The following is a 27,092-nucleotide window of genomic DNA, read 5'->3' on the forward strand; positions in this document are numbered from 1 at the left end:
TATTTAGTACACAATTGTTTTTTTTAAATTAACAATTTCAAAAGGAGATAGACAAATGATTTTATGACGGTTTCCATGATTTATATAGAGAAGATTACAGTTCAAAAATAGGCAATACAAAAGCTGTGGATACTTTAAAAATATCATGACATTCACAATTTGTATAAAAATATTAGATTCCGCATAGTCTGACAAATGAGATTCTAAACAGGTAAAAAATACTAACTCACAAAGATGCACAAAATTAAACAGCTGTTGATTTGTGAGTTTACCCCTCCAACCTTAACTTGTTGGTTTGAATAAACATGCCACTAAGCAAAAAAAATTTAAATAACAGCATGTAATATATATAGTAATGTATTATAACATTACTAGTTGTGAAAATGTGCCTCTGTACCTTTCAAAAAGATTACATGTCAACTTATACAAAGTCGTTCTTTTAGAATTAATTATTAGTAAACGATTTAAAAAAATCACATTTACTCTCAAACCGTTGACTATTTAATAATTTAATTGCTAGCAGTGTTATTAGGTGGAGTATTTAGTGAAACTTATTTACCTTAACAAATAACTTTACGAACTTGTTAACATAACAAAATCATACAAACTAACCTAAAAATAAGTGCAACTTATACCTGTTATTATTATTACTTCTTAGGTCATAAATACTTCAATGCAATTCGACTTTCGAAACATTCATATGACAATATGGGTTTCTTGCATTGGAATAAAAACCATACTTCAGTTTATTCAATCATGTATTAAAACATCATTTCATAGGAATATTGATAAGTTTTCTTTCATCAAAAATTTCGAATTAAGCTAATGCCATAACAATTTTTGTCCAATTGACATAGTATAGATACCTAGACAGTTTTCCATAGTAGATTTTTCATTTACTTTGCAAAAAGTTATCTTTCTACCAAAAGGATACATTATTTAGAATGTTCTAAGTTCATTAGTTAATATGTTCTAAATAATTTAATTTTATGCACTCTAAAACTGGGACCTGAATCAATCAATACCCAGTGACGTTCATAGAGGGTATACACAGGGTATGCAGACTTTTGGGTAGGCTTTTTATAACTCTTACAATGCCTATCCTTAGGTTTCTCATAACCTGTGCATACCCTGTATGCACGCCACTGTCAATACCTATATATATTCTTAATATATCTCTAAAAATGTAATTTCTAAATAACTGTTTGGAGGTAATGTAAAAAATCTTAAGATAAAATTAAACACAGATGTTCCATGCATTTTATATGCAAGAAATTTAACCAAATATTCATTTCGTCATTATAATACATGGTGGCATAAACTGTAAACTTCATAATATAAGTAATTAACGAACAGTGCGTGTTAATCCTCCTATACTTCCCTAGTATTTCCCCCCCCCCCCCCCCCCACAGTTTTTCCGGCTGTTCTGAACTCACGCCAATAAATTCAATATCCTTAATCTTCTAGTTTCAATCTACATTTTGTTTTATTTTACAATTTGATTTTATCTAAAATACGCATTATAAAATAGGTAGGTAGTATCTAAAGAAGATGTACTAACTGGAGTTGCCAAGACCTTAGTAGTGTAGTCCCTAAACCTTATAGAGGCAGTCACACGTCGAAGTCTGCACCCAGTTTGCCAGCCGGCGGAGCTATGAAGGGTTCGCTCCACATTCTCCTGAGATCGCCCTGGAAACATTTACGATTGTTATACAAAGGTGTTTTTATTATATTATATTCATATTTTATATCAATACTTTACACAACAAAATAATGTCTAATGATTAGACTTTAACCGATAACCTAATATTATAAAAACAAAAGTGTGTCTATTTGTATATTAATTATGTTCGGTGCAAACACTGCACTGATCTTGATGAAATTTAGCACATATATAGCTTGTCTCCTGGTGTGATTTAAAAAGAAAAAATGCTTTTTTTTTTGTATTTATGTATGACTTCTCAGCTAGATGGATTTTGGCGTATAGGGTATTTTTCGTTTCACTTTGTTTTGTACACGAAACGTTCAATCATTAATTAATGGAGTAATACCTAAAGAGCTTTAGTATTTTTAACGTTTCCGCTACACATAAAATACTAGGGGTTGTTATCTGTAACTTTGTCAGCATACAACTTTTGAATCGTAAATTTTTTCTGTCAAATTTAAACCCGCTGCACCTCGACCCACTGCCCGCCCGCCCTTCTTTTTCGGTTCTTACCGAGCAAAAGTGCGGTTAGCCTTTAAGCTTCCTCAAGAGTTAGGCTCTCAAATGCAAAAAGGATTTTGTAATCAGACCAGTAGTTCCAGAGATTAGGGACGTGCGGTCAAACAAACTGCAAAAGAGGCAGTGGCGTGCACTGGGTATGCATACGGCAGGAAAATTGCATAAAATGGAAAAAATCCTCCTCTTATACTGGCTATATTTCAATTTTAGGGTATGCAGTGCTTTTGCGCATATACGAAGTGCACGCCACTAAATAGAGGTCATGACATTCAAGGGAACTTTACCTTTACGTACGCCATAGTGAGCAGCGGCAGTAGTGTGAAGGGCACGAGGTAAAGTAGTGCGGGCTGTGCCGCCTTGAAAACCTCGGCCGACACCGTAGCCGTCAGTAGCCCCAGGAAGTAGCCCAGTAACGAGCAATGGAAGTAAGTCAACCGGGAACCCTAGACGTGCACAATAAATAATACTATAGTTTCTAGTACTTATGAGGCGTTCATACATATATGTTTACATTACAATTGTAAGGGGATGGTGATAACTTCTTTCCCCAAATTAAACCTAAAGCCTAACTTTTTTGAGAATATTCTATCGCCTTTGTAAATCGGGGATAATGTAGAACTCTAACGGTGAAATAATTTTTCAAATCGGTCCTATACAATTCAAAGAAACACACAAATCTTACCTCTTTATAATATTAGTCTAGATGAGAAAATGTGTCTGTTTGTTTGTTCGTTTTTTAGCTATGTTCGGCTCAGCCGCTGCACCAATCTCAATGTAATGTAATGGAAATTCTTCCATATTTAAACTATAAAGACTTCTACAACTTCAACCTCTAGTTATTATCTTTCTACCTCTACATAAAAACAAAAATAAATATAATGGGATACTTAACAAAAACTTACCATAGATCTCGGGCCAGGTACTTGACCCATTTGGCAAACGAGATTCGCTTTCTTGTAGGCGTCATAACGCAATACAAAGCATAACAGTAGACCCGGCATCACTATGTCTCCAAGACCTGAAAATAACCAAAGTTTAAACTACATATTAACAATAAAAAAAATGTTGTTAAGTTGTAAGCAGAAATACAATGACTTAATTTGCTATAATTCACGACCAAACCAAGCAATTCTGAAGGGCGTAACTTATCATGCCTTTAAATTTTACACGCTTTAGAAAGCAGGTGAATCTGTATGGTGTAATTTATAATTTCTTCAATCTTTATTCTCTCTATAAGGAAGATGGGATAAAATGGAAAAATCCTTCACATCACAAAAAAATAAAGGTAGGCAGTGCTTTTGTGCATGTATGCAGTGCACGACACTAGTTATAAGTTATTATTGTATCTGTTTCTTGATGTACAATAAAGTAGACTTTCTTTTTAGTTGCCTTTTTGAAGTTATACTTCTTTGGGCGCGTTAGGTAAATTTTTACGATGCGCACCCACCGTCAACAATTTTGTTTTTCAATAAAAGGTTTTACACTTTGAATTGCCAAAGTCTGCGGGCTCATTCCGGTGATTTAATTGATTCAATTGTACAAACAAAAATCTCAAATTTCAATGATGAAACTTGGTTTTCTGATAATGAGACAACTATAATAAATCTTTCAATGTATTAAATACCTTTTTCTATTGTTAGAGTAGTTATTTCTACAAACGCAGAATAAGGAGCGAGACAAAAATTTTGAAAAGATTTTTATCCGGTTACGCCAGAGAAGTATAACTTCTATCGCGTGTACATAAGTACACACACGTTTTTTTTAACTGTTTTTGTCCCCACTAGATCTAAACCGCGCCCACCTGGTTTACAAATCTAAATATATTTAATAAGTTACACAATACTTGGCCAGGAGGTTCATTAACTTACCGAGCATAGAAAAATGTCCTTGGTGATGCATTGAAGGGAACACGAGTTTGGCGGGCAGGGACAGTTTAGGCGCATCTCGCATCGCCCCGCCCAGTTGAAGCCGTCGTGCCACCACGTTCATTGGGTTTTCAGCTGGTCTGTAAATGGTAATAATGTTCATTGGGTTTTTAGTTAAACATTAATAAACGATGACAGTACACACATCGCCATCTAGCCCCAATGTAATCGTAGCTTGTGTTATGGCTACTAAGATGACAGATGGTTATTTTTATATAAACAACCAGACACTGACATTATCCAGTTGTGGGAATCGAACCATCGGCCTTGGACCAAGAAAGCAGGGTCGCTGCCCACTGCGCCAATCGGCCGTCTTAACGATGTAGAAGTGTGGTGACGGCAGATCAGAATATAGTTATATTACGACGTAGGGGATATAACGGAGAGGATGGACAACAGCATCTTCTGTATTACTCCCATCTACTGCGATAAACAAACTGACTGCCCAGCCTGATTATAGGTAATCTCCCCTTTTCTAGGTTTTTTCTCTAAGTTTTCTTGTTCAAATATTTTTCTTTATTTTGCAAATTAATTTCCTTAATTGATGTCTTGATGATATGACATATTATATCGCTAGACGTTATGACTTCTGAAGTATTTTATCCCCATACAAAATTTTCATCCCCTATTCTACACAAGACCTACACCCAACGCGTTGCATCGCCCTTTAACTTCTTTCGCTACTTCGTTTCGCTCCTAAGAATCGCAAAGTAAAGATGATGTTATAATCGCCTAATAGCCTAACAAACTTCGTCAAGAAGCAAATGTAAAAAGATTTTTCAAATCCGACTGGTATAGATCCATACATATCTAGGCATACATTTACCTTTCACCGATCGATTTTCACTAGGCAACTCATTTAATCCCACTTGTCTATGGTTCCAATTCAAAAGGTAATAATAATAATAAAAATAAAATAAATAATAATAAAAATATTTTGTTTTATCATTTTTCGCATGGATTTAAAGTTGTGTTTGTTTAATGGTGAGTTTTATGACTTTTGCAAAATTTGTACTGAAGTAACAATAGTTTTTTTTTAAAAAAGAAGATATAAGACATCGTTATTACTAATTGATTTCCTATTAATAATATTACGCAATAAAGATCGGTTTTATGCGATAAGTACGTAAGTAAGTACATGCAGTAACAGAGTAAGCTTTGCTCTTCCTGCGATGGCTGTTTAGTGTTCCCGCAAAACCTAGATATGTTGCTGTCTGAACAATTAAGTTTATTAACTGCAAACTGACCTGGTTGCAACCTTGACCATGACGTTGGTAGTGAAGATGTAGGAGGAAAAGAAAACCCAGAACACATCGTACAGCAACAGGCCGGTCAGTAGCAGCGTCGACACCTTCAGCGACGGCAGGCGGATCAAAGCGATGAATGTCACACACAGGCCCATACCCATCGCTATAAGACAAGAAAAAAACCAGTAATTTTTTTTATGTATTCAACGTGTAACGAAGTACTGTAGAGGGGTTCATAAGTATATTATATAAGGAATCAATCTGTAATATTATTAAATCAAAACAACCATTTTTATTGTCCCATACAAACTAATTCAAAGCATTCTAATCGTTTACTTATGACAACCCTATTGAAGATAAAAGACCAACACGTGCATAGTACCTACGCTACGTGACGCGTACCTAATAGAGTGACAGGAGTCACTTGATTTTACTAATGTATATGATTTCTTTCAGTAAAAAATATGGCAACGGTTTACGCAACAAACTATTAGCGTCTCAGTTTCACATTAAGTCTCAGATAAATTTAATAATGTACTTCTAAAGCCTCTGAAATATTATTTCTGTTTTGATTTACACGTTGTTTAGACGAGCGCTTGACTGCAATCACACCTGATGGTAAGTGATGATGCAGCCTAAGGAGGAGCGCGCTTGCCTAGACGATGTCTATTCACTCTTGATTTGAAGGTACTCATATCATGGGGGCTGGGGGAAATAGAAGCTGGAATGGCATTCCAGATCGTTGCATTGCGAATCACAAACGAGCATGCAAAGCGCTTCGTGCGCCTTCATGGCATATCAAATAGTTGTGTCTGACGGTTTTATGGCCGCAAAACCAATGGATGGAACGTGCCGTCGTTGAACGTTATAATTTTTTTTGGATGCTTTTTGCTTTTGGGTTGATGCTCTGAACATATTCCCGCTCCAACCAATGTCCAATTTTATTTTGGACATTGGTTGGGACGGGGACTCTTCGCAATTAAACATAAACATAACATTATAAATGCGAGAGTGAGTTTGTTTGACTTTCTATCACGCTCTAACAAAGCAATTAATCGTGTGGATTTTTGGCATAGATATTTGATAGATAGTTGGAAGGACGGAGAGTAATATAGGCTCATCTCGGTCCAGAATAAACATCACCAGGAGTTATTCACCGGAACACTCGTATTTATACTCGAAAAATCATCCCTCATGCTTATCCAAACAGAACAACAAATAGCCATGATTTTTCGCATAGATAGTTAAAAGGACGGAGAGTAACATTGGCTACTTTTATCCCTGAAAAACCTAAGATTCCCAAGGAATAATTTTTCAGGAGTATTCGTATTTTTACAAAAAATATCCGCGGCGTGGAAGGTAGGACGATATTTATGACCCTTACCACTTACGCAATGCATAATTAAGTATCGCCTAATCTAAGGATATTCTAAGGCATATCTACATCTGACCAATAGTTATCACATAAGAGATAAATCATTAGGCATTCGATGGAGGTCCAAAGTTTAGTGAAAACGGATATTAGTCAAAAATCCTTTCGGGGCTCTGACTGTTCGATGAGTTTGTTCGATCAAGGACACTCCGTCCTTGATCGAACAAACTCATAACTCAGACCCAATGGGTGATTACGTATCTCACGATATATTTTTGTTTTTTTTTTATTGTATGGCAGAACGACGTTAGATAGCAATGATCGCGAGATTTATGCTAGTCGCAAACCTATTGTGAGATACGTAATCACACTGCTGAATGGGTTCGAAATTAAATCGAATCTCCTGCGATAATTCACAAGTACTCAGCCGTCAATTAAATATTTAAAATATGCATACCGTCCATCAGTAGCCAGTGTCCCGTGAGCACCCACACGGCAACTATGGCAGCTGCCAGTAGTGCGGCGGCCAGTTCCGGTGCGGAGTACCGTCCGCACAGAGCACTCCGCGAAGCCGGCCCTCCCCCCGCCACGTACTGGCACAGCGGCGTGAGCAGAAATGCGAGCGCCGCGCACGCGATTACTGGTGACAATATGAAACATTTTATTTATTCATTCAAAACACCATCAACAGAATCACGTGTAATATATAGACATATGGTCTAATAGCCTAAGGTATACGAAACACATATGATTCAACTTATATGTAAACTTGCTTGTTAACTATGCAAGTAGACGCAAAATTAAGGTGGACACTATAACACGAAAACAAAATGTAAAAAAGAAAAAATAATTTTTTAATACTACATAGACCTTCGCTTTACTATCAAGACTGATGTAAAGCATTGATACGGTAAGAGAAACTAGCAATACAAAATTATACAATAGGAAAAAAAACAAACTAATCCTATATTAATTCTTTTAAAGTATTTTTAGTAGCTTATTTTTGAAGTTGGGCAGTTTGTCTTTAAATGTATCGATCGACTTATCCTTTACTGTAAAAGATTTAATTAAACATTTTGCGGTGATAGGGGTAAGGAAGGCTCAAAGTCACTCAGCGGGAAATGGAAACAGCAATATTACTAGTGTATCTAAGTGATAAAATCCGTCAATAAAATCAGAAATGATGAGATCCGTAGAAGAATTAGAGTTACCGACATAGCTCAACGTTTCGCAAAGCTGAAGTGGCAACTACTTTATTGGATCATTAAACTGGTAACAATCAATGACGTTCATGAGAATAACATAAATAAAAGAGAAAGACAGGACATTGAAACCTTCCAGAAATGCTTATTCAAGATAATCTAAAAGCTAATCAAATAACACAGCAAAATTTAAAACTTAATACCTGCAATACTATACAAAGAATAGTGATGATATAAAATTAAAACGGAAAATAAATTAATTTAAGTTATTGTTAGAGTAAGTAAATGTTTGACATGTTTTTTGAATGAGGTCAAAGAACTACTAAAAATGTCACAGTTGTTTCTGTAAGTATTTAAAAGTGAGCAAATTCGAAAGACAAAAAGGTAAATGAAACGGTAAATGAAATAAATGGAACGGTGAATGAAAGTGGAATGAAAGGTAAATGAACATTTCGGCTCTGTAAAGCTGTTATATTAACTTTAGTATAGATTCTTGTAAACTTACTAGCTGTGCATATGGCGACGAGGGTCTGCATGGAATCGAAGAAAAAGAACATGATGAGCAGCGCTACAGATGAGCCCAGAGGGAAGCACAGCGCCTGCATCGTGCTCAGTGTTTGTACATCTGTAAAAATAAAACCTAGTAAACTTTATAAATAGTGCGTGTTATACTTTTTCGAACATATACACAGGGCTAGAGAGAACATATACAAGACAGAGGGAGAACGATTTATCAAACAACCGATATACTTAATTTCCTCAAAAAGTACACAAGTTCAAACTGGTCTTTAAGCAGTTTTTTGCACGTGTAACCGGGGCAGATAAACGAGAACGGAAACGATATGCTAATAGTCTTTTTAAACAGTATCTTGAACGTAACCGTAACTGGCGCGAAGAAACTTCGAAATATTAGAATTTCTCATTAGATATTATAAAGATATTATATATTCTTATAAAGATATTTCCAGCTGCTGTTTATCTAATTCTTGCACGTGTAACTGGTCAAGCAACAGAAAAACGTATGCCCGGTCAGCCTGCTATACTGCTAAGAAAGAGAACGAACTATTATTAACCCCATACAGTAAAACGGTTTAATAAACAATTCTAGACTTTAGAGATTTAATAATAGCGGCTGCGAAGCATTTATGAACGGTAAAAGAAATGCCCAACGGTTCCATGCTAAGTCAAAGTCATAATAAGTGAATATTCTTACTAATGTTATAAATATGAATGTGGGGATGTTTATTACGCTTTTACGCAAAAACTACTAAACCGATTGTCATGAAAGTTCGTAAACATATTCTTGAAGGTATTAGAAGTAATATAGGATACTTCTTATAAAAAAATTATCATAAGTAGTCGCGGGCAACAGCTAGTAATGAATAAGTTAACTCACTACTGTTACACGACGAGCTGGCGGTCGACTTCCCCCCGGTACCAAGTAGACTGGCCTCTCTTTCTCTTTCGGCTCTCTCTCTCGCCTCGCGCTCCATGTTTAGGGAACGAAAGCTACCGTAAACTATAAGCAGCATAGAAATTAGGCAAGCTGACACTCTAAAACAAAAAAGAATATGTTCAGTCTATGCAAGCAGTAGTTGTCCTGTCTGAGGCTGAAAATTAATGATTTAAGTTTTTATGGAAAATTAAGAAGAAAAAATAATGGCCTCTACAGCGAAATCCGTCAAAGCCTTTAGAAGATGAATTAGGTATACTTTAAGAATAAGATTAACGCACACTGGAGTTGTTTTTCTTCTACCCACCACCACCTGGTGGTGAGTGATGATGCTGTCTAAGATGGGAGCGAGCTAACCTGTTAGGCAGCATGATAGTCAAACACCTAATCAGTTACTACTCGACATCGCACCGGAACACTTAATCGCTTAGCGGCACGTCTTTGTCGGTAGGGTTGTAACGAGCCACGACCAAAGCCTCTCACCAGACCAGACCAGAGAAAATACAGGGCTAATAAATTCCCAAATTGTCAAATATAATCAAACTACTTAAACAAACATCGTACACTGTTTGCGCCAAAATATCGAAAGAATCTGATGTAAATCTTATTTTCATTATTATTTATTGTTACTCAGGTTTAATTATTTTTATGTTATGAACTTTTATATTAACTGACAAGTATAATACTGCTAAAGTTTATAAGGATGACGTGTAACTGTATGTGTGTATTAATGCATGCTATGATAACCTGTAAATTCTTGAACGTTAATTATTTCAGTATTAGAGTAAGTTATCATGTATAAATAAATACATAAAAGTCAAGCAAATATTTTTTTTTTCTAAAAATTTTTTTTATTGAAACTAAATAAAGTGTTCCTTTCTTGATAATTTAATAAAGGTCTTTTATATCACGTCTGTGCTCCACTAAACGGAATGGAAAGTCACTTAATCAGTGTCCAAATTTTATGTAAAAACATCTACCGAAGCGTGGAGTAATTTACCAAATCAATCGCTATAAAAACATTTCGCAAAGCAAAAAAATAAAGGCTTAAGATTGACTTGTAATTTTGCAATTTAAGACAGCTTTAAATACGGTATGGCTTTCAATTCCGTAATCCGTTGTTATTAGAAATTTTCCAATAACACTGGACTGTCGAATGGAAATATGAAGTCGTGGGTGTCTGTTACATCTTATTGTCTTTGATAACCACAATTAGTTCAAATTTCTGGTACCTACTGCTACTATAACTCGCAAATGGCAAATAGATTATTGCCACTTGCAAGATACTAAGAGTGACATGATTTCAGTATGCGACGTTGCAATTTTGTATTTTTTTAAGCGTTTTGTAATTATTGATGATATTTAGGAGCCTTTGAGTTCATTATAATTTTTATTTCTATTATTATAGTGTTTTTAAAAAAAAAAAAAAAAAAAGGAACAGAAAAAAAAAAAATCGATAGATATAGATAAAACCAAAATGCTCAGTACTAAAAAAGCTCTGTAAAAAAATCAGTACTAATACAGTATTTTTTACTTAAACCCCAGATTTTTATAAATAATTAAGATAAACGTACTTTAAGCGGTAGCGGTAACCATTTACATTTTTTCCCAGAATATTAACCATCAACAGATAGGCTAAATTGTTATTGGAAAATTTCAAAAATTATTTTTTACGACATTCATATTCTTTATTTTTATCTGGATTCAATTTTGACTCCAGGCAAACAAAGTCACGAAATTATTATACTGCTGAAGTCAGCAATATAATAATTTCATTGCTCCATACTTCGTGTTTTACCGTTATAAAACACAATATAGGTATTATACACATATTTGCATAAATCCATTGAAACGAGACAATTGTTAAGTCAGTGTCGTTGAACCGATAGTACTATTGTTTACTTTTTTACTCTTTCATAGAATTTCAAATTATTATCTTTAATTTACGGGAACGCCAAAACAAGCGATCAATTTTACGTCGCGATCAAATTTATCGCTTATTTTAGCCGAATAAATTTATAATGCCCTACTGCTGAGCTGAGACCTCTCATAGCAGATGGTTGAGATCTATAAACTTGTAAGTTGAGACATAGTTGGTATTTATAAAGTTATCTTGACCGGGCTAAGCGTGAGTTTAGCAAAGGATTTCTTAAAAGTAACACTTGTCCAATGCGTTAGTCTTAAAAACGTCGGAAATGTTGTTTGAAAAAAATATCAGTAATTTCTTTTAAGCACACAAAATAAGTTTGTACTCATATAAAATATATCACTTACTATCACTACCACAAGAAACGACCACACCCAATTCCGTGCTTAAAACCTAGGACGATAATAGTGAAGAAGCGGATAATTTCGCTAAAATCCAAGGTTAAAGTAGAGATTAGAATATAAATATTCAAGACATTTAGGTTTTATTGGGTAACTAATACCTATCTATGATTGTGGATTGCGAATAACTGTCTTAGTTTACTTTTACCCAATCCTTTGCAATCCTCCTTAGTTTTAAGATGCCAAAAAATTCGACATTCCCCTCTTGTCCAATGACATAAGTATAGTCTATAAGTCATACAAAATTAACCATAGTATTGCTTCGTTGAACATATTTAATTTGGCTTCATTTCTTGTGAAACCCTATCATCTGATTTTAATAATGCACCAAAGAAGTAAAACTTTATTATACCTAATTTCACATCACATTTTCACTTATCTCCTTTGTAAATAAAATCAAGATAAAAAGTCTATACAGCAGGGCTAGCATGGGCGGGGGACACTTCTCCACGGGGAAAGGATATAACGTTTATCCCCTCACGCATTTATATCCACCCCCCGAGCATGGGCACACGGGTGGACAATATATCCACGGTGGATATAATAGGGGAAAGACGAACCCCCGGTAAATGTCACAAATTAATTATTCTAATCTGTGCTCATGGTTTTGACAAATAAATTTTTCGTTTTCTGTTTTGTTTTAGTTGTCTAAGTTTTTTATTGTTTTTTTTATCTATAAATGTTCCTCGTCTGCGGCTGTTTGTTTATATTATTTATTCTGGATTTTTCAAAGTGGTATAAAACCTACCTTTCGAGAAAATAAAATGAGTGCTAAAAAGTAAGTCTTCTATTATAAAATGTTTGAAAAAGTGACTACCTATTGATTTAGAAGCGTACCTAATGAATGAATGTTTTACAGTGAAAGTAAACAGAGACGTTAATCATCAAGATCCAATCCTGTTTACATATCAAATTATTGATCTTGTACTATTTTATTTAAAGTTGTGCTTGCCTTTTTCTATGGCCCATTAGTTGACAAATTTGTGTTTATTCAGATCAAGAAGTAATAAAATACAATTGCAAATGTTGGTAGATTTCATGCCAACCCACAACCACCTTGCCACTGGGGAATTCACAGGAACTCTTAGGAGCCAAAAGGGCAGACTCCCAGTGGCAAATCTTAGTCATTACTGAAGGAGCATGGGCCAGACGGGACGGTCAATCAGTGGAAACACTTAAGTCAATTTTGCGGTAAAGTAAGCAAGTGCAAAAAATTTTAATTATTTATTAGTGTTGTTGGCATCAAACAAGTCTTGCATAATTTTTCTTTTATTTGCAGACGTGGCAGGACATTAAAAAAGCTGCAACAGCACGGGGACGCAGCACCACAGGCAACATATACATAGTATACATGTTGCTGTAAAGTCAACCAAGTGAAGAATTTATTTATTTTCCAGAGTAGGTATAGATGGAAGAATGCAGGATGCTCATTTATCACACAAAAATAAATTAAAAAGGATGAAAAGGTTAATTTAGAAATTTTATTAATTAAAATATGTATTTATAAATCTTTCTCTTTTTTGTCGAGCAACTGTTAACAATCTTGTTTGATGCATATTTGATGTCTGATGTTGTTCTTCGCTCGTATTTACAAAATTTACTGTCATTTGCTCCATTAGAGTTCTGAAATATACAAATTATATTATGCTCAATACTGTTGACCCAAATTAGTAGGGCAAATTGTATGTGAAAATGCAGGATCAATGATTAATTAAATTATTAATTATTATTAATTTAAACATGTAAATTAATTCCTACTTGTTTTGCTTTTTCAGATTTTCTCCAAGATTTTAATAAAATGTTTAATAGAAATATATGCACAATCCTACACTGTAATTTGGACGTGATGATTAACCCATGCCATGTTAAATAATTTATCAGACATTTTTTTTTGTATTTTCTTATATTTCATTACTAAATACAGTATCTACTGCCAAGGTTTTGTACTAATTCCTTAAATAAACAATTTTATTATAATGAGACATTGTTTTTTGTATATTCATATAAATAATTTACCAGACTAGTTGTATACAACATATGCAGCAGAATCCTAGGCATGTAATTTCTAGGTAATTATGAGGAGTATAATATAATGATATAGGTGTGTAACTTTTTTTGATTTGCATTGTTTCCCTTTTATACTAGTAAATGGCAACAATAAGTAAACTTTGCATATTTTATTTAAAACATACATTAGATGTAGTACTGTCCGATTCTACTTTAATACAGCTGTATCTTTTCATATTTTACTTTAGAGTTAATAAATATGAATTGGTCATGGACACACACCACAAACTGTAAAACATATTTTAAAATTATTAACTTACTTGATTGTTTAAGTTTTTGAAAACTCTAGATCTAAATAATTTGTCTTTACCAGTTGAACATCTATCGTGGATCTCCCTTTCCTATTTTTGTATTGCACCCCATTTGGGAATGGTAAGGGAGGGTGCAGTCAATGGCTCCAAGAATATCAGGCAAACCATGCTTCACTTCTAGCTTCTAGCCACAATTTGCCTGGCAGTCTGTTCCCAGGAATAATATGTACTTTGGCATTAGTCTAAAATGAAATGAAAAATAATTAAAGTACCTAGCATTGAATATCTTTGCTATGTACTTATACTGAAGTACTAAGTACTGACTAATAATTTTATTATTAAAGTAAGTATATGTATATTTGATGAGGGGATGTCTGCCATTGGAAGACGGGTGATCAGTCCTATGTAAGGACCATTCCACCCTATTCCCCATGTTTGAGACACAGGTTTTACTGGTGTCCTGGCAGGGTCCTGAAACCTACCAGTCTCTGTGGTGAACCTAACAATATCCCCTAAGTTGAGGTTTGCTAGGTCTTCTTCACTTATTCTATCCTTACCTTGTAGTTCCCATCTTACCAACACGTACAAGAGGCACTCAGCTATAAAGTGAAAACTAGTTATCACATCACTGCACTCTGAACAGGATGGGATTTATATTTACTAATGAGAATTATTAGGAAGTAAGTACCTATATATACTCACATACTGACAATAGCTCCAGTAATTTGCTGACTGTTGTTTGAGCAACAGCCATGGTCTTGACCTGTCCCCGCTGATAACTACCGTCCGCTAATAATAGCCTTAAAGATGTGAGAACCTAGACAAAAAGTGATTAGCCATGCTTTTTTAAACCTACGTTCATATATAGATGATGTCTTTGCACAAGGTGATTTTAGGTACTTAATAACAACTTACTTTTATGTGCACTGGGTAGTCCATCGACAGCATTTAGTGGTTAGTGCCTCTTTAAGGTCCTCGCACGAGTACAGCACACAATTTTTACCCATCCGAAACAAATATTGGAACTCGGCATCGGGAAATTCGAACGGATTACTGGCGTCACGTATAGATCGCCGGTGTAATTTTCGTTCAGATTTCTCCATTTCACTTGAATAATAAGAGCCCCAGAAAGCACGAGACATGTTTTTTTCGACTTTAATTCGTTAACAGAATTTTAAACCCACGTCTAAGGACGGGGATAAAATTGTCTCTTTCAAATGTCAAAAAAGGATAGTCTTTCCCCTTTCATTCTTTCCCATGCTATGGGCGGGGGATATATATCCACGAGAAATGTCAAACGGGGATAAATTTATCCTCTCCCCTGTTGCCGTGCTCTGGCAAGGGGAAAAGATAATTATATCCCTTGATAGAGGATATAATCGGGGGAAATAATTTATATCTCCTGCCCGTGCTAGCCCTGCTGGTGTCTTGTAATTAGCATGAACACACTGTTGCTAACCTTTCCGTTACATTTCCTTACATTTATATATTTTTTTTTTTCTACAAATTTGTAGTATGAGTAAAATGAATGGGTCAACCATACATGTAACTATGAAATGAAGAAATATCTGTGTTGAATCGTGAAGTATCATTTTTCAGGCCTATCTTGAGCTGTAAAATGTGGTGGCCCAGTATGTGGTCGATAGATATGACCTGCCACAATAAAATGCTAATTTCTATAAGAATATTAAACTTCTTGTAATGAGGCCGGCTTCAGCGGGTGCACTTCGACCCTCCAGGATCTTTTGTGCTCTGTGTTGTTAAATGTTAAACTTACTTAGAAGAGTCCATAATTGAGTAAGCCCATTTGTACTCTTGATATTCCATGTTAGCTCCAACCTGCGCCATCTTGAAAACTGTTTGCTAGCCAAGCCAGCTATATACTTCACTGGATCAAATTTTGGAGCTTACTACAAAAAAAAAATTATCAAATTAAAAAAAATACTAATCTTTAGTACTAAATAAAATTCTAAGAATGCTTCTTTCATAAATATAATAATCTGTGCACTATAAAAATTCAAAATAAATTCTACTTAGATTATAGACAAAATGTGATTAGTAATGCATATCATTTTTGAGACTTACTAATCACATTTTGTCTCTAATCAAAGTTGAATTTATTTTCTTGAACTTTTATTTGAGTATGTATTCCAACATAAGCGACTGTAAAATCTTAAATAATAATATTTGGTACAAGTGTGAGAGACAAACTGACTTATACAAAACATCTACCTGTAATGATGATGTAGGTAACAAAAGCTACCACATGCAATATCAAATCCCACACAATATAAAACAAATATGCATTAATTTAGTATGTATACACATGTCACATATAAACCACTATGATGATTGGTACAAAATGTTTGCAGTTTGAAACCATAAACCTTAAATACTGCAATTTATTATTTAATAAATTTCCTCACATTTTTTATTTTTCATTTCTTATTTTATATGATAGCATTATATATTTTTCTATAGTGTGACTCCAATTTCACTTGGTAATACAAAGGTTTACACTAAAGGTATTGTTAGTCAATATTTTATTTTTGTAAGTATAAGCAAATATATTTTCGTACTGTCCTTGTTTAGGCTGAAGTAGTAATGTGTTTTAATTTTGTTCTTTATTTAAACTAGTGTAAAATTTGTCAGTTTTCCTAAACTAATGTGATAGCTTCACATAAAAAAAATTTAGTTAGAAATTTATATTGTACAGCAGTTTTTACTAGCTTTACCATATATGTATATTACTACTCTTACCATCTGCACACTTAAAATTCAGCTGAAGTTTGCTCAGCCAATTATGATGACAAGTGTGAATTTAGCTATTATTATGCTGTAAAAGCTATTTAGCTATTTTGAACAACAGTTAATGGGTTAACTGCAAAAGCTTCATCAATATAAGTTCACAGAAAAATCTTCAGACAAACTATCTATTACTATTTAGATAGTAAACAAGTCTTAGTAGCACAATAGTTATACAAAAATAATAAAAGGTTTTTATTGTTCAAAAATAATAAATTATGACAACTTTTCAAGTAGGTCACAAAAATTGATACTTGAATATCAAAAATTTCCAACTGCATACATTTTGTTATTTATTGCAACAGTGAATGTATGGCTAATACTTTAAAGGGCGGATATTATAACAAAAGAAAAAGCATTTCAAGTTAAGTAGAGCACGAAAAGAACAAATTGAAGTGAAAGGAAACGACCGTACATACGTTTGTTATAGATATAAATAAAAGCCTTTTGGTTATCAAGTAACACTGACCAAAATTATGCCAATACATTTTATTCGACAATATGACTTAGTTTATCCAGGGTGGACTAATAAACGAAAAGCGATTAATTACTACCATGGAAATTCATAACAATAATATACTAACCAAGGACGGAGGCCGCCCCTAATTTTTAACACTTTTTAGCCCCTTGATTCCATCTTAACTTATTTATTATAATACCGTAGAAATTTGCTTACATTAGTAAATACTTTTAGATAGAAATATTTACTAATTTTAACATAGCACTATTTTACACTTGTCGATCGACATTCGACATTTTTATATTGAAGTCTGTGGCAAGCATTGGACTGTGTCTGTGGGTGTTAATGGTCTATTCTCTATGTATAGGCTGGCCCTCACGGATGTATACCTAAGCCAGATATAATATTAAAATTTTATTTATTTTTACTCTTTATTTGTAAACCACATCATTCAGAAAAACCAAAAAAAATGTGTGCGTGTACAGCCACACTTTTTACGTGTGTAAACTAGTGTACACACTTAAAAAGTGAAACTTCTTAAAGACCTTATTTTTCGAAAAATGATCTACTGCACCTTTACAGAAACTGGTTAAATAAAGTTTAACAAAAGGCTTTTATTATCATGGACATGAATACAAATAATACAATTATGTTATTTTACTTTATTACTACTAAGATTATTACAGCTTTAATTTAATTGTAATATTATTATTATGGCTTTTGGTAACTGAAATATGAAATATAAATATACTACGACAATACACACATCGCCATCTAGCCCTAAAGTAAGCTTGTGTTTTGCGTACTAAGATGACTGAAGAATATTTTTATGAATAGGTAATATAAATAAAATACTTATAATATACATATAAACACCCAGACACTGAAAAACACTTATGTTTATCACACAAACATTTTCCCGTTGTGGGAATCGAACCCACGGCCTTGGACTCAGAAAGCAGGGTCGCTGCCCACTGCGCCAGTCGGCCGCCAAATATTGTTTACATTCCATAAAAACTCCAGCAATTTTAGTGCCTGATCTTGTTGTTAATGTTTGAGGACTTTTTTTTAATAATATATAAAATTCAAATAATCTTTCAAAAATTCAACTAGCTTCAAAGATTTTTCTGTTGCAGATCGGTTTTTTATCATTATTGCAACCGAGTAAAGAGGCACGAAGAGGGAGGAGGAAGAAAAAAATTAATCATATCGTCCAACTTCTGATTTGGAGATATATAAAGTGCAACAATCAAAATATTCTTCCTATTTTCCATTTGGCATTGAGCCATACATAAGTCAGGAGAAAGAACAGAAAAATCTATCGATGAAGTTACAATGTTAACAACATCATTAGTAGTATGATATATGCTTACGTCTTCAGCCGTTTAAATTTTGCAATGCATTTGAAGTTGGAATAAACTCGAATCAACCGTGGTTGGGACAAGAAAAAGACGGCGCGTAACGAAAAAATGTGACGTGTAACTGAAAAATGTTACACTAAATTTTTTTCCAACCCCGATAAAGAAGTTTCACTTCAAAATATAAGAACAAACACTTAAATAATGTAGTAATAGGATACAAAAGGCAGCCTTATCGCTAAAATTTATAATGATTATTTTTTTGGTAAATTTGATTAAACAATGTGTCACATGAATGCCTAATGAATGATGAATGAATGCCCAGTTTGGGTATAGTAATTTTATTATTAGGTACATAGATTGATATAGTATCTATTTAGAATTTTTAGGTATTTAATTAAACACTAAAACTCTTGAGATCTCTTTGAACCCAATTTAAAATACTTGTCAATTTTTGATTTAGCCACGGCCCTGTAGCAGTTATATCTTTCTACAAATATACGAATATTCATCTATCTGACTTCAATTTCTAAATAAAAATACGATTGCAGTCAGATGAAGAGAAAGACAGACCGAGTGCTTACGATGTTTTTCATTAATTAAATAATACATAATTTTAAAGATAATACTCATAATGCAGGCTTAACAAGAGCTATTACTAATAGCTTTACGCGATATGCAACGACTGTAGCAAGAAATAACATTGAAATAAAAAGGGACAAACTAAGATAAAATTAGTCCCATTCGAGCATAACAGCATGACCACCTCATTGTTTTGAAAGTACCTAATAGGCTAATATTTCCATGCTACTCCTTACTGATAGTACAAATGCATAAGTGTGTTTGTTTTTGCTTATTTGAAATCGACTTAATTTTTGGGTTAGACTTAGTTGAAAGGCGGAAAGTAACTTATGCTACTTTTATCCCAAGAAGTCAAACGGTTCACATGGGATTTGTAAAAAATCGTTATAAACGGGGACGACGAACACGGGAACAGCTAGTTATATCGTAGTTTAGATACTTTTTTCTGGTCTGTGATTTATATGATGACCGTTTCCTACAATGAAGATACAAACATTACTGGTTGTCTAGGGTCAAAAGGGCTAGAACCCAAAACCGTATAGAATAATTCTGAAGTAAAATTATTTGTAAAATGTGAAGTGAATATGTGAACATTGTAAAAATGTCAGGAATATGTCGAAAATGATGTATTCATTTTTGTGGATTTTTAGAACTTTAGATATAATGCAGATGAATTCTATTAAAATGGTCTAAAACGTAATTAGTCTAAGAATATAATTGGAAAGAGGTAGACAGTGATTTCAGTGTGCTAAAGTCATAAGACTTGTGTCATCTGTCTACTCTTCCTTCAAGATGGCTCCTCCACCGGAGTATGATAAGGAACCGAAAGCCCCGGATAAAAGTGTCACAATTAATTTAACCGAAGATTCAAAATTAGTGTACAACCATATAAAGGATCAATCTGCAAATACGGAACACAAGACTGCGAGTGCGGGTTTCAACGTTGATGTGGAGGTGAGTTGACCTTTTCTTCTATTTATTCCTCCAGCGGCGTTTAATAATTGCTTAGTTACTCTCTATTTAAACTAAAGTTATAGTTATATTTTGTTCTTTAAAGAGTTAGTTAATTAATAAAATTATACAGTGCATTTTTAACTAATTAATTGTATTAGTTTCGTGTGATAAACGAAAATGGCGAAGGATATTAAATGTCAAACACACTCGTGTATTTTTTGTTTTCAATTTGAGGTCACTTCAAATATTTGTACACAAATTTCTCACTAGGTAATTCTAATTTGGTAAATATAATACTAGGGGACTTTTAAAAATTGTTTCTATTTAGTATTAGAGCAAATTTAAGTGATTGAAACTATTCTTACCATAATATACCATAAAGATTGTCAATTATTCATAAAATATCATATCATTTTCACCACAAAAATTATAAGTAAAAGCAAATGATACTCACTAACATAGCAATGATACTACACACTTAAGCAGACTGTACACATTTTCTAAATAAGTTCACAGTAAGGCCTCTCAAATAAATTGCTCTGTAATAAAATGGTGTCTATCTATTCTACCTACATAATCTCTAAGCTGCACTAAATTAATTGCTATCTTTGCACTGAATAATTGTGAAAAGGATTGCAATACTTTGAACCTGTCAACTTAGTTTAGAGATATGTGAACAATAAAATTTACACTAATCTCTGATTCGTATACACCTTTATAAGTCTGTCCTGTCCTCTGCACATAACCAATGATTGAAATAGACAGTGCAGTTTGCGGTCAATGATTGCAAACATTATATAAATATACATGAGGCATGTTTGACGCAAAATATTATATACACTGTCTTTTCCTATTGCATGTGACAGTAATTATTTCAAAACCAGATAGCTTAAAACGTCTTACAATGTTCTAAGCTAAGTAGAAAATATAAACTAAGAAGAATTTTTTCAGTACATTAATATAGATAAATAAATATACTTTAGTTTAACAAATTTAACCAGTCTATTTTATATATTCCTATATTAATCAAATCATTTCAGTTTCAATTAAAGCTATGTTCTTAATAGGTTGGAAACCAATTTGAATTTACTAGTGGATCTAAAAGCTAATATTATAGTTTTCTACAAAATTGTGTTACCTATTCCATTAACTAATCATGGGAGTCTTTTCTTTGGCACTAAGCTATTTTATGGAACTAAAAAGTGGCATTTGTATCTATGTCTATCACTGGATTGTAAGCTATATCTGTGCCAAATTGAAAATGCAGTGGATTTGTTCATTTACACTGAGGATGATACTCTGCTATTAATATTAAATTATGACTATATTCAGATTCTACGTATAGGTGTTTAATAAAGAGAGTCAGTGTGTAAATTGTTTTATAGTTTAATTTGCCACCGTGATAGATTACCTGTGATATTATGCAAAGGCTGCTGTTTCATGAAAAAATAAATGTATTTGAAAAAAACTAAATAAATCAATTTAAAGCACACATCAAATCAAGGTCTGGATAACAGCCATATTTAAAAGTTCTTCAAACTTTATAGATTAGAATATTTTGTCTATATTGTAATTTTTTTTTAAATCTCAATGTTTTTTACAATGATGGCATTTTTTTTTGCATTATGCCATAACCTGATATTTTGTGTTTACCTACGCTGCAGCTCTAAACTTATGATAGGATAATCTTAGAAATATATATATCTTAACTGATAAACATGCGCTTGACAACAAACATGCATTAAGAGATTACAATGCTGAAAGCAGCAATAGATGCAAACACAATATACCTTTTTTGTAAAATAGTTGGGTTTTGAAGTCCTCTTAAATGAGCTGACTTAATGAACTTTTGACAATCCTATAATATCTCAGAATAAATTGCTCACAACTATTGCATGCTCAATATTCTCGAGTGTGTATGTTGCGGGGACTAGGACTAGGACTGTGTCTGTATCGCTTGGTGGTTTTTTCTGCTCCATTCTTTTAAAACATTGGAGTGGAACATTGCTGAAGAATTATAAGCTCACTTGCTGCTGAGTCATGGCTATAACTTGTTGTATATGTTTATATCGAGTCACCTTGTCGCTAGGTTCGAAGACTTCCAGCCGAACAAGCCGCTTTTCGCAAGGGGTTTCGTAAATAGACCATAGTCATATTCTGCAACAAATTATACAGGAGACTTAAGAGAGACTTAGTAGAGTTTCATGAGAAAGCCTATATGGGCAGGTATATGTTGAATTGTTTGTAAGCGCCACTATGTCAGCTCAGTCTACAGAACCAGACTACGAGCTCTAATTGCTACGACTACTACGGTTAGGCAATTGGAATCTCCCTGTAGATATTTACCGCTACGTTGAAAGACTTCTTTAAGCTTCAAAACAATGCTCGAATCTATGCAGAGTTCCTCAACAGGTGGGTCTTCGAATGTAAATATGCAATACGAAGATTATGTTTAATGCTTACGTTCCTCACCGCGTATTAATCTTTAGAATACTGCGCTTTAAATTGTGGACACGCAATCCATTTATTGTAGAAAGATCCCAATTTTGAGTAAAAGGTAAACCTGTGTGGGCATCTACATCTATATACAACTTGTATGGGCTGCGGGAAACTAGGTTAGAATATTTTTGTGCCAACCAAAGCTTTTGAACAGTGCATGTCTCCAGTGATAACTCAAAACTCTGTAACATAGTCGCTTACTATGGGCCCGTTAAGAAAGCTCAGTCACAAAGCAGATGATGGAGAGAGAACATGCTCCCAGTTTGAGTAGTAGAGCTTTTTGTGAGGGGTTTCGTCCGCGATGGTTTTCCACTTACCAACAGGTGGGCCATATGCTTTGTCCATCAATTACTACTATAAAAATAATCCCTTAAGTGCAAAGTAGGAATGGTATGAGATAGCTCAACTAACAAGCCGCAATGATAAAGTATTAAGAAAATTAAGCTTAATTTGCTATACTCCGCGAACAGCAGGAGAATCTGTATGGTGTAATATAATTTCTTCAATCCTTATTCTCCACACCAAACAGATTTTCGGCAATGTAGGGTACATTGCCGAAAATCTGTCTACGCACGTTTCGCTCCGAAAGCGGAGCATCTTTAGGAGATATTGAATTAATTGTTAACAATTATTGATTGTAAAGTCAATGAATGACTAATTGTTAACATTTATAAATTACACCATACAGATTCTCCTGTTGTTGTTCGCGGAGTATAGCGAATTAAGCTTAATTTTCATAATATATTATTTCGGAAAAGAAACTTCTGCTTCTATCCAATATAGCAATGATAAAGTTATTTCACATAAAAAAAATTTAACCTCAGTCAAAACTTAAATAAAACCATTTATATATTAGTTTAAACGGACAGACGGCAGACTGACTTGCGCTTTGTAGTAACTAGAGATATATCTTATACAAAAATATTTATCTTATAATTAATACTTTTGCATAACAATTACAAAATATACTTTTTGTTCGGTCTTATTTTCCGGCCGGTGGTCGTGTGGCATAGATAACTTGCGGCCGGAGTATCAGGCTTGCGGTGGCCGCTAGGACGACAATGCCGACGGTTTGTGGGGTGTAGACTTACCAGTCGTAACGGAAGCTTTTGGCGGTGCATCAGACGCCAATAGAAATACTTAGGTTGATACATAAACGTATAGTTCGTTCGCTCAAATATAACTTTAAAAGCTGCTTCCGTGTTATATCTCGAACGCAGGCGTCGCGCGTCGGCAACTTCAACGACTCTGCCCATACTGTGCGTCGAAATAAGGAGGATCTAGATAACTTATTCTCGGAATTTTGATTTTTAAATGTGTCATTATTGTAATTATTATAAAAAAATAATTACAGACAAGAGCCGACTTTGTTATTCAACTAAAAAGCCAGAAATAAATGATTTCTACATGTTTAAGTCGGTGCCAATTAAAATGTAGAAATTTACTATGTACATGCTTCGTATATCTTTTTATATAGACGCAAGGAAAGTTATCTACATTTTACTTGACCTTAAAAATGTTGTAGAAAATATTTTTTTATTGCTTTTTAGTTTTTACTATATCAAAGTCGGTTCCATCAGCTCCTTTATTGTGACGAGCATAAATTAATTATTATTGTGCAGTTCCAGTGGTCTTCAGTATCCGTTTCACGGAACCAAATGGTGCTTTTCGATAGCACGATGAGCATTTGCTCTACTTTAAAAAGTACTAAAATCAGAATAGGTTTCCCTATAATAATTGAAGGGTTTGCTTGGTTTCTCCTTTAACAGTAACAAACATAAAAAACAAAAAAAAAACCGAATTTAGAACCTCTTCCTTTTTTGTAAGTCGGCTAAAAATTATTTTATTTAGATATGTACCTACTAACTAGTTGTAAGGGTTTGCTGTATAAACATCGTTTGAATAATTATTTAACTAAATAACGTCATATACGGTGTATACCAAGATACGGAACCCTCTGTGCGTCAGTTTGACTGGAACTTACCGGTTTTATTTGTTATTGGCCAAATTTGCTGGCAGTATTACTTCTAGTCCACCGTATTTTTATTTCAGGAGTCAGGACCCGCAACCTCACGAATAATATTATGGCAATCGTCCAATACTGCAGGTTATTATAAAAATAACTAGCACATCTTTGTTTTACTACTCAACTCTAGAAATGCTGCAATTATTGAATCTTAGCAATATGAAAAACGCTGGGCCAGCGTGGTGGACTACTACTGATATTATAAGTTTTTATGTAAATTATTCATAAAGATATTCATCAGTCATCTTAGTGCCCATAACACAAGCTACACTTATTTTGGTGCTGTATTGCGATTAGTGAAAAAAAAAATTATAACGTTTACTATTGTGTTGTCACTTTAAAAAAATAATTAAAGCACTCAGAATCACTAAGCGTTTGATGAGTGGGCGCGTGTGCACGATGCATTGGTTTAATAAATTTATCCATGCCTTTGTCTTGAGATTACAATAAAATACAGATAATAACTTAATTGACTACGTCCAAAAACGTTAAATTAAAGTGCATTGCAGGCAGCCTCAATATTTAGCCTAAAATTCAAACGTTCCGAATTTATAGGCACGCGGTAGACGGTGAGACTAGAATGTTTTTTTGGAGTGATTATGAAGCAAACAATTCTGAAAGATGCCAATGGCAGTATTAATAATTCTGTTATACGTAAATCCCTAAACTAAATTGACACGTAAAACTAGTGCGGTCCTTATCCACGAAGAACTGTGTGATAAGGACAGCATTACTTTTATAATACCTATTGTTAGCGCCGCCCAGCTTGGCCATTTTCTGACTGAAAATTTAATGAAAAACTTGTTGCTATGCTGACTGATTTTCTCTTTTAACTGTCTTTTTACACTTTTGGACACTTTTAACTTATGTAAGAAACAATTTATTTTGGGCACTAATCACGTTTTTAAATAGCATTAAAAAAAAAAAGGACAGACTGATTGACTAAATTCAATCTGCTATCAGTAGATGATGCGGGATAGTTTTATTAATAAGATAGCGAAACTCCAGCTACCATAACCAGATCTTTTTGACCAACGACTCGACAATAAAATCCATACTGATAATAAATATAAAATACTGATATCATATAAAATTGAGTGTTTGTTTATTTACGCGCTACCAAACCAATCGACTTGATTTTTACCATCAGTTAGTTGAAAGTACGGAGAGTAACATAGGGATACTTTTTATCCTAAAAGAACAAACGATTGCCATGGGATTGGTAAAGAACCGTGATATACGCGGACGAAGACGCGGGCTAAAGCTAGTTGTTCTTTATCTAGAAAATTGTTTTTAAAGATCATAATTAGGTTCGGAGAGATTTATCTTAGTATCTCTCGCTCAAGGTTATAGATAGAGGTAAATTATGATATGAAACGGCGCATCATCGATCTCAGTAACTCCCGGACGTCCTCGCTCGCTCCTGGGCCCTGGCCCGACCATGACCTTTCCAAGCGCCTGTGACCTACCCTGTCATTAGTGTGTGTGACATCACAATTTCAGTACAATGAGCACCTTAGCCTTCACTTTGTTGTCGGTAACTACGTAAAGAGGATTGAATATTCATTTGTTACAAAGCTAAAACAAGGTTGGATTAATGTTTTGTAATATAAATATATGCATAGTTACGGTTGCCAAGTGGCCAAATTACACCGTTTTGTTTTTGTCAAAAACAAATAGAAGAGGAAACAATTAGTATTTAACTGTTTAGTCTACCTATTATAGAGATTAGAACTTTTAAACAACAGATGGATGATCGCAGTAAGTTACACTTGCTGTAAATAATTTTGTTCAGATGCTTCAAAAAATCATACTTTAATATTTTCTAGTTATCCCTTTTTCTCCAACTGAATTTATTTTCGGAAGTTGTTACAGCTTAACAGTCGGTCTATAACACAGCACTGAAAATAATAAGTTTGTATCGTCAGTTCTATGTATTTTATTACAGTCCGTACTGGTACATATCGCCAATTATGTTAACTTATGTATGTGTTACTACGTATTGTTAATTTATTGTATAGATAAGTGACGTTTACAGCAGTGGCATCTCGCGACAGGCGAAAATCTTGCAGTCACTGCTGTCAAACGTCACTTTTCCATACAATAAATAAACAAAAGTCGCGAGATGCGTAATCACCTTGCCGGTCCGACAGTTAGCCCTCAAAAACTCAGATATTATGAAAATACGGATGGATTGTTCCACAGTCATAGCAATAAAGACAACTTCTTACTTTGTTATACTATGCAGACAGTAATTATCGAAAATGGTAATGATAAGAACTCGTGAGGGCACGTTTATTTTTTTTAATTAACTGTTTTTCTTGTTAACAACTGAACAG

At 33.9% G+C, this 27,092-nt stretch overlaps 2 protein-coding genes and 1 long non-coding RNA gene across 5 annotated transcripts in view; 1 reads left to right on the plus strand and 2 right to left on the minus strand.

Moving 5' to 3' along the window:
- Positions 1-1,413: 1,413 nt before the first annotated feature.
- On the minus strand, positions 1,414-17,634 carry LOC120628024 (signal peptide peptidase-like 3). 2 transcript variants are annotated; one of them, XM_039896209.1, is made up of 10 exons: positions 17,459-17,634; positions 15,847-15,979; positions 9,367-9,524; positions 8,476-8,595; positions 7,226-7,408; positions 5,397-5,559; positions 4,093-4,229; positions 3,127-3,242; positions 2,509-2,667; positions 1,414-1,689 (listed from the first exon to the last, which is right to left on the minus strand). In XM_039896209.1, exons 2-10 carry the CDS (start codon positions 15,915-15,917, stop codon positions 1,612-1,614), a joined length of 1,185 nt encoding a protein of 394 aa, XP_039752143.1. In that variant the 5' UTR covers positions 15,918-15,979; positions 17,459-17,634; the 3' UTR covers positions 1,414-1,611. The 2 variants fall into 2 exon arrangements, with proteins under 2 accessions (XP_039752143.1, XP_039752142.1); XM_039896208.1 differs by having other exon boundaries at positions 8,476-8,610.
- On the minus strand, positions 13,321-14,823 carry LOC120628025. Its single transcript, XR_005658947.1, has 3 exons — positions 14,772-14,823; positions 14,079-14,311; positions 13,321-13,374 (listed from the first exon to the last, which is right to left on the minus strand). It is a non-coding gene; the product is annotated as an uncharacterized LOC120628025 (long non-coding RNA).
- A 2,224-nt stretch (positions 17,635-19,858) lies between the features above and the next one.
- LOC120628178 (formin-like protein 7) overlaps positions 19,859-27,092 on the plus strand; it is a 34,226-nt gene continuing 26,992 nt past the window's right edge. For both annotated transcript variants that reach the window (XM_039896422.1, XM_039896423.1), the window contains exon 1: positions 19,859-20,228. In XM_039896422.1, coding sequence (XP_039752356.1) covers positions 20,067-20,228 — 162 coding nt within the window. In that variant the 5' untranslated portion in view covers positions 19,859-20,066. The remainder of the gene's footprint in view (positions 20,229-27,092) is intronic.

Source organism: Pararge aegeria, chromosome 12 (genome assembly GCF_905163445.1).
Source record: "Pararge aegeria chromosome 12, ilParAegt1.1, whole genome shotgun sequence".
Classification (NCBI taxonomy): Eukaryota; Metazoa; Arthropoda; class Insecta; order Lepidoptera; family Nymphalidae; genus Pararge; species Pararge aegeria.

Excerpts from the sequence above, each read along its gene's own strand:
- LOC120628024 (XM_039896208.1), bottom strand. The coding sequence starts at position 15,917 with ATGGCGCAGGTTGGAGCTAACATGGAATATCAAGAGTACAAATGGGCT. Across the intron at positions 9,525-15,846 it reads TCAATTATGGACTCTTCTAA|AGTGTCAGCTTGCCTAATTT; the intron begins GTAAGTTTAACA and ends TTTTTGTTTTAG. Across the intron at positions 7,409-8,475 it reads CGTCGCCATATGCACAGCTA|TAATCGCGTGCGCGGCGCTC; the intron begins GTAAGTTTACAA and ends TATTGTCACCAG.